Source organism: Cydia pomonella, chromosome 4 (assembly GCF_033807575.1).
Source record: "Cydia pomonella isolate Wapato2018A chromosome 4, ilCydPomo1, whole genome shotgun sequence".
NCBI lineage: Eukaryota > Metazoa > Arthropoda > Insecta > Lepidoptera > Tortricidae > Cydia > Cydia pomonella.
Genome location: NC_084706.1, coordinates 10,982,747 through 10,994,407, shown reverse-complemented (window position 1 = coordinate 10,994,407; position 11,661 = coordinate 10,982,747). Strand labels below are relative to the sequence as shown.

The 11,661-nt window shown below is 32.9% G+C and overlaps 1 protein-coding gene across 2 annotated transcripts; it reads left to right on the top strand.

Moving 5' to 3' along the window:
- The first annotated feature begins 3,269 nt into the window (after nucleotides 1-3,269).
- On the top strand, nucleotides 3,270-11,338 carry LOC133517074 (uncharacterized). 2 transcript variants are annotated; one of them, XM_061850219.1, is made up of 3 exons: nucleotides 3,270-3,351; nucleotides 9,234-9,340; nucleotides 11,019-11,338. In XM_061850219.1, the coding sequence occupies exons 2-3, from the start codon at nucleotides 9,235-9,237 to the stop codon at nucleotides 11,177-11,179; spliced, it is 267 nt and encodes an 88-aa protein (XP_061706203.1). In that variant the 5' UTR covers nucleotides 3,270-3,351; nucleotide 9,234; the 3' UTR covers nucleotides 11,180-11,338. The 2 variants fall into 2 exon arrangements, with proteins under 2 accessions (XP_061706203.1, XP_061706202.1); XM_061850218.1 differs by lacking the exon at nucleotides 3,270-3,351 and having other exon boundaries at nucleotides 9,160-9,340.
- Nucleotides 11,339-11,661: the final 323 nt, after the last annotated feature.

The window sequence follows — 11,661 nt, the reverse complement described above, 5'->3', positions numbered from 1 at the left end:
ATTCACGGTAATAATCGCCCCGAAAGAGAATCTATAGCTAATAGCTCCCGTTTAGCCACAGCTGACAGAATGGTAACTATGGAACCCTACACTGAGCATACCCCGACATGCTCTTGGCAGATTTTTAATAACTCGCATAATCTCTCTAATGTATTTTTAAACTATAGAACCTACCTTGATATTGCACTGGTGAACTGAATTAAACAGCTATCATAGCCAAAAATACGGTAATTATTAAGAAGTAACCCTTCATTTTAATAAGCATACTTTACTCACTTTGAAATGTATCTTTTGCAGTATCCAATTATACATCAGCTTAAACTTATATATCACGCTGTGACTTACAAACATGATTGTAACTGTATTAATAATAAGGATATTTCTGTTCAAAATTGACCTTCATTGTCGCTGTATAAAGGTCTCAGCTAAGTTATCTGACTGGCCCGTCAGTTCTGTATGACTCAATGGGCTGATAACGGTTACGGTTGAATATAAATAAACATTATGAACTCACCGTCTTCAAAAAAGTCCCGAGCGAACGGCTCGGCGACAGGCGTGGCGTGGCTAACGTAAATAATTATGTACATGTTGGTTGCGGCCCGGGGAATTACATCGTCTGTTAGACACTATGATCTCTTTGCTCAGTAGCAATTATTCGTAGAAAGCTATATATTGGTATAAATTATATAAACCCCGTTATCTTGTCGCACTGACGTTGTTTTCTCGTAGGGGTTCAATGTTTTTTTTTTTATCAACCGTCTCGCTCGTTATCGATGTTTATATTGCAAAAAGGTAAAAGGTCGGATAAAAGCTAAAATAATGAAATTTAATCGCATAAGACCCGTTAATGACATGAACTTCTTATTAATACATATGTATTCTTGCATAATATGAACATCGATATAGAGACGGTAGATAAAAAACATTCAACCCCAACGAAAAAGCAACGTAAATATAAATTTTAATTTTAATTACGTACAGCACGTTATTTTTTTTCTACTGACTCACGCTTGACAGGTTTTCATTATTTGTTGTTATTTTGTCTCTCTACTTATTAAATTACAATACGAGCAATATGGTACGTAATGCCAGCTGACTGATATCAAAAAGCCAACAATAAATGTAATTTTAATCGATTCCCCATCCCGTAATGACAGTCAATAAATACCTACCTACGTCATTTAAAACAATACTAGTAATGCTCTTGGTAGTTGTAATCAACTGGTAATCAACTACTCCGTAAATAAGGGATTCAACTTTATCTGATATTTTATCATACTGGATGTTTAAACAAAGGTTTCACTTGTGGCTTTGTTACTACCCTTTAATGTCTATTTTAAACTTGTTTTTAATTTCCATTTCAAATCTTTGGTTTGTTAAACTGCCGCACTAAACATAAGAGCAATAACTCATTTTAAAATGTCATTTAATTGTATACCTTATACAATTGAAAGAGATTTCAATGCTCTTATGTTTAGTGCGGCAGAAAAATGGATGGACATAGAATAATTTTCATCCCGGGCCCCGTAATGAATTCGCTAAGGGGGTGAAATAAGATTAGAGTTGCAACGAAATACTAAAAATGCGGCTTCTGCCAGCAAAGCTAGCCTCAAATAATAATATAAACGTATATATAGGGGAGACCAAGGAGACTTGAAACAAATTTTACTTTTATGGTCATAACTCTGTTGTATCATAGCTAAATTTATGATATCTGTGTCATATTACAGCAAATTTTGTAACCATTTACAATCCAGAATAGAAACGCTATATTGTACTTGGGATACATGAATAATGTAGGTACTAATTTGAACAATAAATAGCAAACATGTATCAATGAAACATTTTAATCGATATCTACAATTTAATTTAGAATTTTAGTTTTCAATTTCGACTTTACGCTGGTTCTTCTTCCTCGCGTTGTCCCGGCATTTTGCCACGGCTCATGGGAGCCTGCGGTCCGCTAGACAATTAATTCCAAGACTTCACGGTGGTTATAGTTTTAAAATACAGATTGCAGTAGAATAATTTGAAAATTATGCTACTTAAATCAATATTTTAATACACCTATTTTTTAAAGGTTTTAATTGGTAACCCAAGTGCTAAAATTAAAATTGAAAAATATTGTCTTCAATTACTGCGACAGTTACCTACTCATGAAATAATAATCCGTTTTCATAGTAATATTTTTTTTTAAAGTTTTTACGATTATTTATATTTATTATTATATACAATAAACATAAAAAAAAATACTTAAAAAAAAAACAAAACTTAAGACTAACTTAAGTCTAGTCAAGAAGACCACGCCGCGGCACCAAAGTCAAGTCGTCCGGCCTTTTACCATCGGCGCGGCAAGGACCCGGTAATATTGAAAATATCATTTGAGCAGTGTCATATGAACATGCAGCCTCTGACAAACTCAAACAAAAAAATACGAGGTAAGTTTCAACAAGGCGTTTCAACCTACCTCGCCCTTGTTTTTTCAGATGTTCATTTCATTTATGATTTTCAAAACATTGGATTTCAAAGACTTTACATTAAAACGTTGATAAGTCCAAATAGGTATATGATAAAAAAAACACTACTAGCGATAGCGGTGGCAGTATGGTTCCATTTTTATCATCTCAAGTATGTAAGTGCGAAAGTGACGCATGACATGTTAGGTAATAAAAATGCGACCATGATACCGCTGCTTAATGCTCCAAACGTAAAGCAAAAAAATGCCAAAACTGATAAAGAATTTGCCTTAAAAAATTACGAGAAACTTTCTTTTAGCCATATTTTGGTCCTAACTGCTATAAATCCTCAATTGCTCATCTGATACCTTAGCCATGTATAGAAAATTAAACATTTATTTTCTTGGAAGGCATACTTCTAGCGTCTATAGTTGACGAAATATGGACGCTGTGTCATTTTACCACTTTGTTAACTTACCTCGGTTTTACCTACTTACATATCTACACGTACATAGTTGCTAGGCCTAATTACAAATAGCACCGAAATCGTTAAAACATGATTAGCGAGTTTAGTGACCGATATATTGCCGGCACAGCAAGCGTATATGCTGTGTTTATAATACTTACCTGATGCTTCAATGGATCATCTACTCCTAGCTCACTCAATACATGGCAACTAATTAATGTGATAGCAACTAATGTGATAGCAAATAATACTGCTTAATATACACCTCAGTAATGTCTGTAAACAAAGAAATAGTATCTGATAAGCAGAAGAATTCGTTGCTCATTTAGTTTTCTCACGTCAGGGTTCGTGGCAAAATGAGGCTTTTTATTATTATAAGCCTTGTGTTCGTTTTTTTAACTTCAGTGCTTGGTGCTCCGCAATCTAAGGGTACGGAAATTTTTTGGGCGCAACTTTTTCCTTCGACAATAAAATTAGGTTGTTTATAGGACCAATTACTTGTTTTAAAAAAAATAAACGACAAAACCATTCAGTTAACGCTTAAGGCGTTTTTACTTTTGTAGCTGTTTGTGGTTAGAGTCAGTTTGAAGTAAACAACAGAAAAATGCCTCTTAAAAGTGATAAAAAAAGTAAAAAAGGCGGGATCGGAAAATACTTAGTGAATGGATAGTGTAAATTATGTTTGACTAAAAAATACAAGAAACACGTATCTACGCTATAAAAATGAGTTCTTCTAGTAAAGAAAATATAAATGTTCCTGGCAAAAATACATCGCTCTCTTTCAGCAATTGTCCTCATGCCAATATAAATATTAATTTATATTAAAGTACTTATATTTAAAGTTTTTTTATTTCCTCGCAGTAGTCGTGAAAAGCACTATGTATTGTAAAGCCTCGGCCGGAAACGCTAAGGATAGACTGGTATTATTTAAGTGACTCACTCGTCCATCTTTTAGCGGTTTTCCGACCTCTCCTACAATGTACTAAAAATAAGATGATGATGATGATGATTGTTTAATATCCTAATGTGATAGGTTACTCAGTGCGTGGGGTATTCAGGGGGAACAAAAACGCCATTACACTTTTTTTCAATCATGCAAAAATCTTTATAGAGCTGTATCTCCTAAACCGTGCGTCGTAGCCCAAAAATAATCAAATTTTCGTTCCCCTATATAAGACCCTGAAATAGTAATAGACAAAAAGAAAAGATAAAGCACAAAAAATAAAAAAAAAAGCATAATGGCAGAATTTTGCTTATAGGTTTTTTATGGTTGAATGCCAAAACGTGCTATAATTTGACATTTAAAAACAAAAGAAGGTTGCCTTACAGGCCTAGATGTGTAAGACTGTATGAAATTCCTTTACATATCATCTTCACTCATCGCACCTGATATGTAGTATTTCCGGACCTAATTTGAAGTAAGTCATGTCAACATTTCATTGCAAGTTTGAGAAAAAGTTAATTTAAAATAAGTTTTTTGATATAAAACGAAATACTTATCGTTATCTTGTGATCACTTTCAGAAAAAAGCTTTCGATGATCTACACCCCATGAAAGGTTCTTTGAATTTGTTCTATACAAACATTAGAAGCATTGTTAAGCATGGAAAACTGCATGAGCTCAACTGTATTCTAAAACTTATAAATAGCCAGATACACATCATACTTCTCACAGAAACATGGATTAGATCGGAAGAAGAAGCGACCTACTTAAAAATCTCTAACTATCGTCATTATTACAACTATAAGACGGACAAACGCGGCGGAGGTGGCGGTGGCGGGATTATCTGGCGCTTTATTTCATACATGGTGTGAAATAATTTATTTTAAATACAGTCGAATACCCTATTGCGGGTAACTTACCAGTCAACCATAGGGCAAATCTGAAATTTTCTATCTATTCTACATAATTAGGCGTAGGTAGCTGTCTTTTTAATTTCATTGTATGAAATCCAAAATCAACAATCATCTTTCTTTCACTCGGTCTCCCTGATTAAAGTCGGTTTTTCAAAAATATTTATTTTTGTATTCCAGCTACCAGAGCCCCATGCACCCCCAGGAGTTGTCAAAGCTTCTGTGGCGCTGTAGGCTGCACGGGAGTCTGCGTAAATCCTAACCAGTGCGTGTGCGTAGGGCGACCTTATTTCTTCTAACTACATCAACATAATCAGAAATGTATAAAGTATATTTGAAAATATTAAATATCGTTATTCCCAGCTGTTACCCTGGCAACAACTGAAAAAATATCCGGTAATACCCAACAACATAATGCTTACAAAACCACGTTGCTTCAATATTCATCGCCATGTATTGAAAGGAAATTGAATTAATTTTACCAGAGACCTCGGGCTTGCTTCAAGATAACTCAACTTCCGTTCAATTTGTGGCACAGCGAAACCCGTACCGTAGGTATCCAAAGCCAGACTGAGACCTGCTGCGTAAAGTTATGACATGAGGACAATCCGAACGTAAATTTTGACATCAAAATGTCATTTAGTTATTATTTCACTCGTACATGTCCATACATGTATTTTCACGAACAAAACGCACGGGTAAATAATAACAAAATGTAATCATTTAAATATAATTCTGATGTCAAAATGTAAATGTGAATAGGCCTCCATGTAGCAATAAGCTAAATATTGGAGTAATGCAATTTTGTATAAACATTGTCAATCTTGTTTTGTTTGCCCATGTTCAATTTTCGGTCTTGGTTCTACTCAGTTTTATTTTAGTTTTATTAAAACACTTATTTCATGTATTTTATATGTTGTTAGAACTAATTAAAACTCCTTAAATATTTGTTATTCTTTGATTATTTTATCCTTTTTTATTATATTTAGATAATTTGATTTCTGATTCCACACTAAACCTATCCACACACCTATCTTAAAAGTAAAACTAGGTCTAGCCTAGGTGTCCAATTTAAACTACCATGTGTGTCAAATTTAACAAACAGCTGATAATCTTTTATCCCTATCCGTCGTTTTGATAATTGTTTGTTAGAAAGACACACGTATAATAGAGATTTGTAAGAGTTTGCTAAGTTGTATAAGATAAAAAATGCAAATTATTTATTTATGGAACATTTGTAGATGTTGTTGTCTAATAGCCCATTACACGGGCCTTATTGAGCTTACTGTAGAAATAGGTCGATTAACGTAAGAGAGCCCTATAATATTAAAAAGAAAAAAAGATAGAAGATGTCGTTTTCCCACGCGATACACATTCTACTCATTCGGATGCACGTAGTACGTTAAAATTATCTCGTTATAGACATTATGCCTAATAAAATAATGTAAGATAAAATATCAGCAAATGAAGTAGCTCGTAACCTAATACATATCCCAAAATATTTTAATGTGTTAATGTTTTATTTTTTTTAAAAGGTTTTTTAGTTTCGTTATCTACGTAGATACTCTGAATATTTATTTTATCGGGAACCTCTGTTTGCTTGTGAATGTGAACATTCACCGATAGGTATGGGCATGCGGATTGCTGACTAACTTCCTCTTGTTGTTATGACTTTGAAAGTAGGTACCTATATATTTACGAGCGTGCCATTCCTATACAGTTGCTTCGACCGTACCGAAAATATTTGTACGTATCTAGGTACTTAGATAATAATATTTTTCTCCAACATGCTATGAAATATTGATATTAAATATGTTCCTTATCAAATTACAGGCATAGGCCGAGAAGGTGCCCTTTTTTAAATTCCATTTCACATAATATATTTGAGATACAGTATTCAGCCATAAAAAAAAATTGCTTTTGGTTCGTTATGACATTCTGATAACACACCTATTAAAAAGGAAGTTATTTTTTCGGTTAAAGAGATGATGTTTTTTTTTGGATTTATTTTAAGGTTTTTTGTGTTTTTCTTTTATTGGAAAGAAGCTTTGAAGGGGGACGAAAACTTATTATTTTTGCGCAACGACTCACAGTTTTACGAGATATAGTCCTATAAAGATTTATGCATAGTTAAATTCGTGGTAAAAAACAATAAAAAAAGCAAATAAGAAATCTTTAATTTGAGAAGAGCACTATAATTACATACCTCGGCATTAAAAGAGGTTGTCGGCCTCATAACTATGTATCTAACCTTAACATGCACGCTTTGTCAAGGTTCGCTGTAAAAAAAACATATAGAATCGAAGACACTCCTTGAATTCCATCTTCCTCCAGTATTTGTACTAGGTGATTAACTGTTCTAAATATGGAAAGTGATAAAGGAAAACATATCACGAACTTTTGGTAGACCTTATGTTATCGCAATAAGGTTTCCAAATGATAATTTAAGTATACCGCCCTTGTAATGAAGTCGACAACAAAGTTACAACATCAAATGTATAAAGAACACGATACATTTATAATATGTCACTAAAAAAATATTTATATTTATACTACGCTTTATGTCTAGAAATCCGAGAAATGATAACAAGTTGCGCCTTTGGCCGAACTCGCGATTACCTACAAAGGCGTGTTCACATTATCAAAATATTATACTAAGGCTGATCAACTATTTTCTGTATAAACTATAAACCTGTCGTGTTCATTTCGAAAATAATAACTGCTACTTTATATTAAGTTAAAAATCATGTTATATGATCACAATCACAAACTTAGATCTATTTTCTTATGCTTTTTTAGTTATTTATGGTAAATTTATTAAGTTTTTTAAGAATAATCATGGTGACTCAGGTGACGAAATCCGTCTCCCATACAATATATTACTGTTCCTAATGCGTAATATGGACTCACTAGTAATGGTAATCCTGAAAATATTTTCTTAAGCGACTTTTTGATATTACTTTGTTATTAAAAACATTTGTTTCCATATTTTAAATTATATTTGTCGAGCACTTCGTTAAATACTTAAGAGTATAAAATATTTTTTGAATGTTTGTTCCTGCCGTGTCAGTAAAACACCTGTTGGTCCTTAAAAAAAAACGGCTTAACCAATAGGAGCGGAATCTGCATATCGATGTAGGTCAAACCAAACTGGCTGGGCCATTTCGTCTGTGACTCGAGAAGTGGAAAGTTGTGTTTACTGTGTATCCACCGGCCGGCCGGCCGGTGTACGACCGGCTAACAATGCAATTTCGATAAGTTTGATATTTTTAGAAACTAATTTGATATTTAACTTATGTTTTTTAGGTATTTTTAATGATTTTGGGCCATAAAATTGCCAAAATTGATTTAATGTCACTTGGCTCACCATTGTCTTAATTTTGAATTAAATTCAATTACAAACACATTTTTTTTATGAATCAAAAGTTGTTTTCTATACAAAATTCTGAAACTCGGGTCCGTTACCCAGTATACGTTTTTCCTGAGTTTGTAATCAAATTCATGTTTATAAGCCACTAAAACGTGAAAATGAGCGATGCTCTGGATATATTTGCAATCTATATCCTTATAGATACAAGCATTCCTATGCTTATTGTTCATATTCGATGAAATTCATAGCAAAAATCAATACCTATCCATTTTTTTTTTTGTAAAAAAAGTTGATTAGATACAATATATAGTTGATCGGCCCCTAAAATGGGTATTTGGTAACGTGCCTTACTCACTAGTGACGCGAGATGGATGCTCTGAAATAGATAATTATCATGAAATTGGTATCGTATTATTAAAATCTAAATGTGCTTCCATAACCGTTGGTGACTAACCCTCTAATTTATAAAGCTGCGAACACATTAATCGGCCCTACAATTAAAAGATCACAAGTGGGTAACAAAGTAACAAACAAAAAAAAAAACATCCATTAAACATGAGTTTAAGTTACGTGTAATGAGACTATTTAAAACCATTTTGTATTTTTTTATTGATTTGCTTTGTCATCTGTTCTACACACATGTCAAGCAATTTTATATTTAAAAACGCGCATGACTCGTTTTTAAATATTTTTCATATATTTTTAGGTACATATGATGTACTTAAAAAAAATGCTACTATGTAGTTTGTACTTGGTAATTTATAGTTAATTTTATTAAGTTAGGAATTAGGACAGTTTATAAGCTTTGGTACTAATGCCATTTAATGCTTTTTGGTCATCTATCATGAGAAGGTATCGAAGGTATCATAAAGTCGAATACCCACTTTAGTCGTTTACCAGCAAAACCCATTACAAAGGTACAATCCGGTAGGTACAAAAAAGGTATCAAGGAAGCCAACTAGCAGGACAGTATGAAACCACCTTAAATACATTTATAAAAGCGCACATGCATGCATCGCGCCCGACATCAGTTCCCGAGTCGTTCCTGAACTAATCAGTCCCGTGACAAGATCCTTTTAATTTTTCAGAATGAAATTTATAATTTTCATGATTTTGGCGGTGGTGGCAACCCAAGCGAAGTTCCTCATGTCACCCAACAGCCTTTATGCTGCCATGGAGAGAAATGAAGTTGACGGTAAGTTAAAGTACCTATATTCTTACTGTGAAACCTGAACAACTCATATTTTGATTACACGATATCGTCATTATAAATAACAACAAAATAATTACTTGTAATAAAATAATGATTATAAGTAATTATTTTGTGGGGATATAACAATACAGAATTTATGTTTATAACATTTTTATTATACTACGAGCATTTAGCGTTTAGAAATATTTTTACATTTAAATAAGTTTACAAACAGTTTTATTTTTAAATTTAATGCACCAAAGTTATATTTGCAATGTTTCTTCCATAGAAAAAATATCATAAATTGTGACTTTTTTTATTTCTGTTAATTTCAAGGGTGCATTCCTGAGCTTAAATTAAGTAACTTTTTCAAAGTAATTTATATTTATCTTATAAGGCCCTTACCGGCGTGTACACTTGCCTTAAGGCCTGTGTACATATTGATTAGTATTTAGTACGAGTACTATTTCGGCAATCGATGTTCGAAATGACATTGATATGTCACAGTTTTCAATTATTCGGTTGAATTAAATGTAATGTCCGTGTAACAACAACAATAGGATATGAATTTGTTTTTATCAATAACTACTAAATTGTCACGGGTATTGTAAGCTGGCATTTTTGGCATATTTACTGGAAATATTATTTTCAGTGTAAACATCACAAATATGTTAATTATTCTATGGAAGAAAGATTGCAAATATAACTTTGGTGCATTAAGCAAAAAGTTATAACCGTCATATGCGTTGTAAGCGTGAGTTATCACGCTGTGTGTAAACTTATTTAAATGTAATAGTAGATTGTTAACCAAGGGATGAAAGGCACTCATTCCTGTCGAGGTAGTTTGGCGCTCGAACGCCAATAATTCGAGACCTAATTGCTGCCTTTCACCTGAGTTAAACACTCTACTTTTTATTTCGAATACGAAAAATAAAATGAAAAAGGGATAAGTAAAATATATTATTTAAAAAACATGACTAAGTATAAACTTTTAGAGTATTTCTTGAGGATACTTTCAATTGACACTTTAGGTAAAAGTATCCTGATTTATGGAATGGGGACTTAAATATCATAATAGAAATCGTAGTACAAAAATACTACAAATCCATTTAATATCAAATTTTAATTGCTTATCATTACTTATATAAAAGAAAAAAAAGTAATTTTCTGCACACTTTTTAGAACAAATATGGCCCACTTTCAGAGCATAAGAAATGAAATTTTATTTTTGTAACACTCAGTTGTAAAGATATCTTTGACCTGGACTATACCTACAAATTATGTACTTACCTGTTACATTTAAATACATTTATATCTTTTTATACGTATATAACTTATATAATTTTATTGGAATAAATGTGGCAATGTTCAATTTTATCATAGATATGTTTTCCTTAAGGTTATTCATCAAAAGAATCGACATTTTCCTCATTGCTCAGGCGACGTGTAATGTGGAACCTATATGTAAATAAAATAATATGATTTCATAAATTTAAACGGAGAGAATAATTTATTCACGCTGACGATTCATCATTACCTTCCAGATCATTGTAAATTTATGACAAATTTGATAGCAGTATTTTAACTGGTACTGGTACCATTCCTTTAATTACCCTGAACCTGCATTATTATATTATAAAGAGGTTTGCGTCATATCAAAATCGTGATATTTTCTTAACAGATGAACCCTTGGCCCAGGCAGCCATGCTGTCAGAGAAGTTATACATTCCGATGGCGCGACTGATGACGTGCAACAACGGCGCCTGCCTGGCCGTCTGCCATGCCCTCGGCTATAAGCACGGCCGGTGCGTCAGTGATACGACGTGCGAGTGCTACAACTAGCACGACAAGGTTGGCAGCACTGGATTGATGCGGCGTATTAGACCCAGCCCCGCATATAACTGCCCTATATAAAATTCTGACTTATATAGAATTCTACCTACTTAATTATGTATTTTTTAGTTATGATAATTGTTCGTATAAAGACTATAAATGATAAGATTTTACAGCTTATTATTTTTAAGTTGGAGAACCCAATACCTACTTATATATTTTTTTTAAACAAGTTGAACATAAAATACTGTGAGCAAGCAAAACAGGGTAGGTAGTTTATTGACTTAAGAGGGAAGGATAGCTTTGCGATCCTCACGAAATAACGGTACGTTCTCTATAAAATTTCCATTTCGGGAGAAAACGGTTTCCACTAACTAAATCTTAACAAATCACTTTGATTTTGATGTCGATCGCTTCATCATAATATATTAGAATATAATTATGATGCCTAGAGGTTTGTAGGTTTCGCCTTAAAACATTTTCTCTTTTTG

What these genes read in the sequence shown, in the direction of transcription:
- LOC133517074 (XM_061850219.1), top strand. Translation starts at nt 9,235, where the DNA reads ATGAAATTTATAATTTTCATGATTTTGGCGGTGGTGGCAACCCAAGCG. An exon ending in GGAGAGAAATGAAGTTGACG is followed by an intron (nt 9,341 to 11,018) that starts GTAAGTTAAAGT and finishes TTTTCTTAACAG; the next exon opens with ATGAACCCTTGGCCCAGGCA.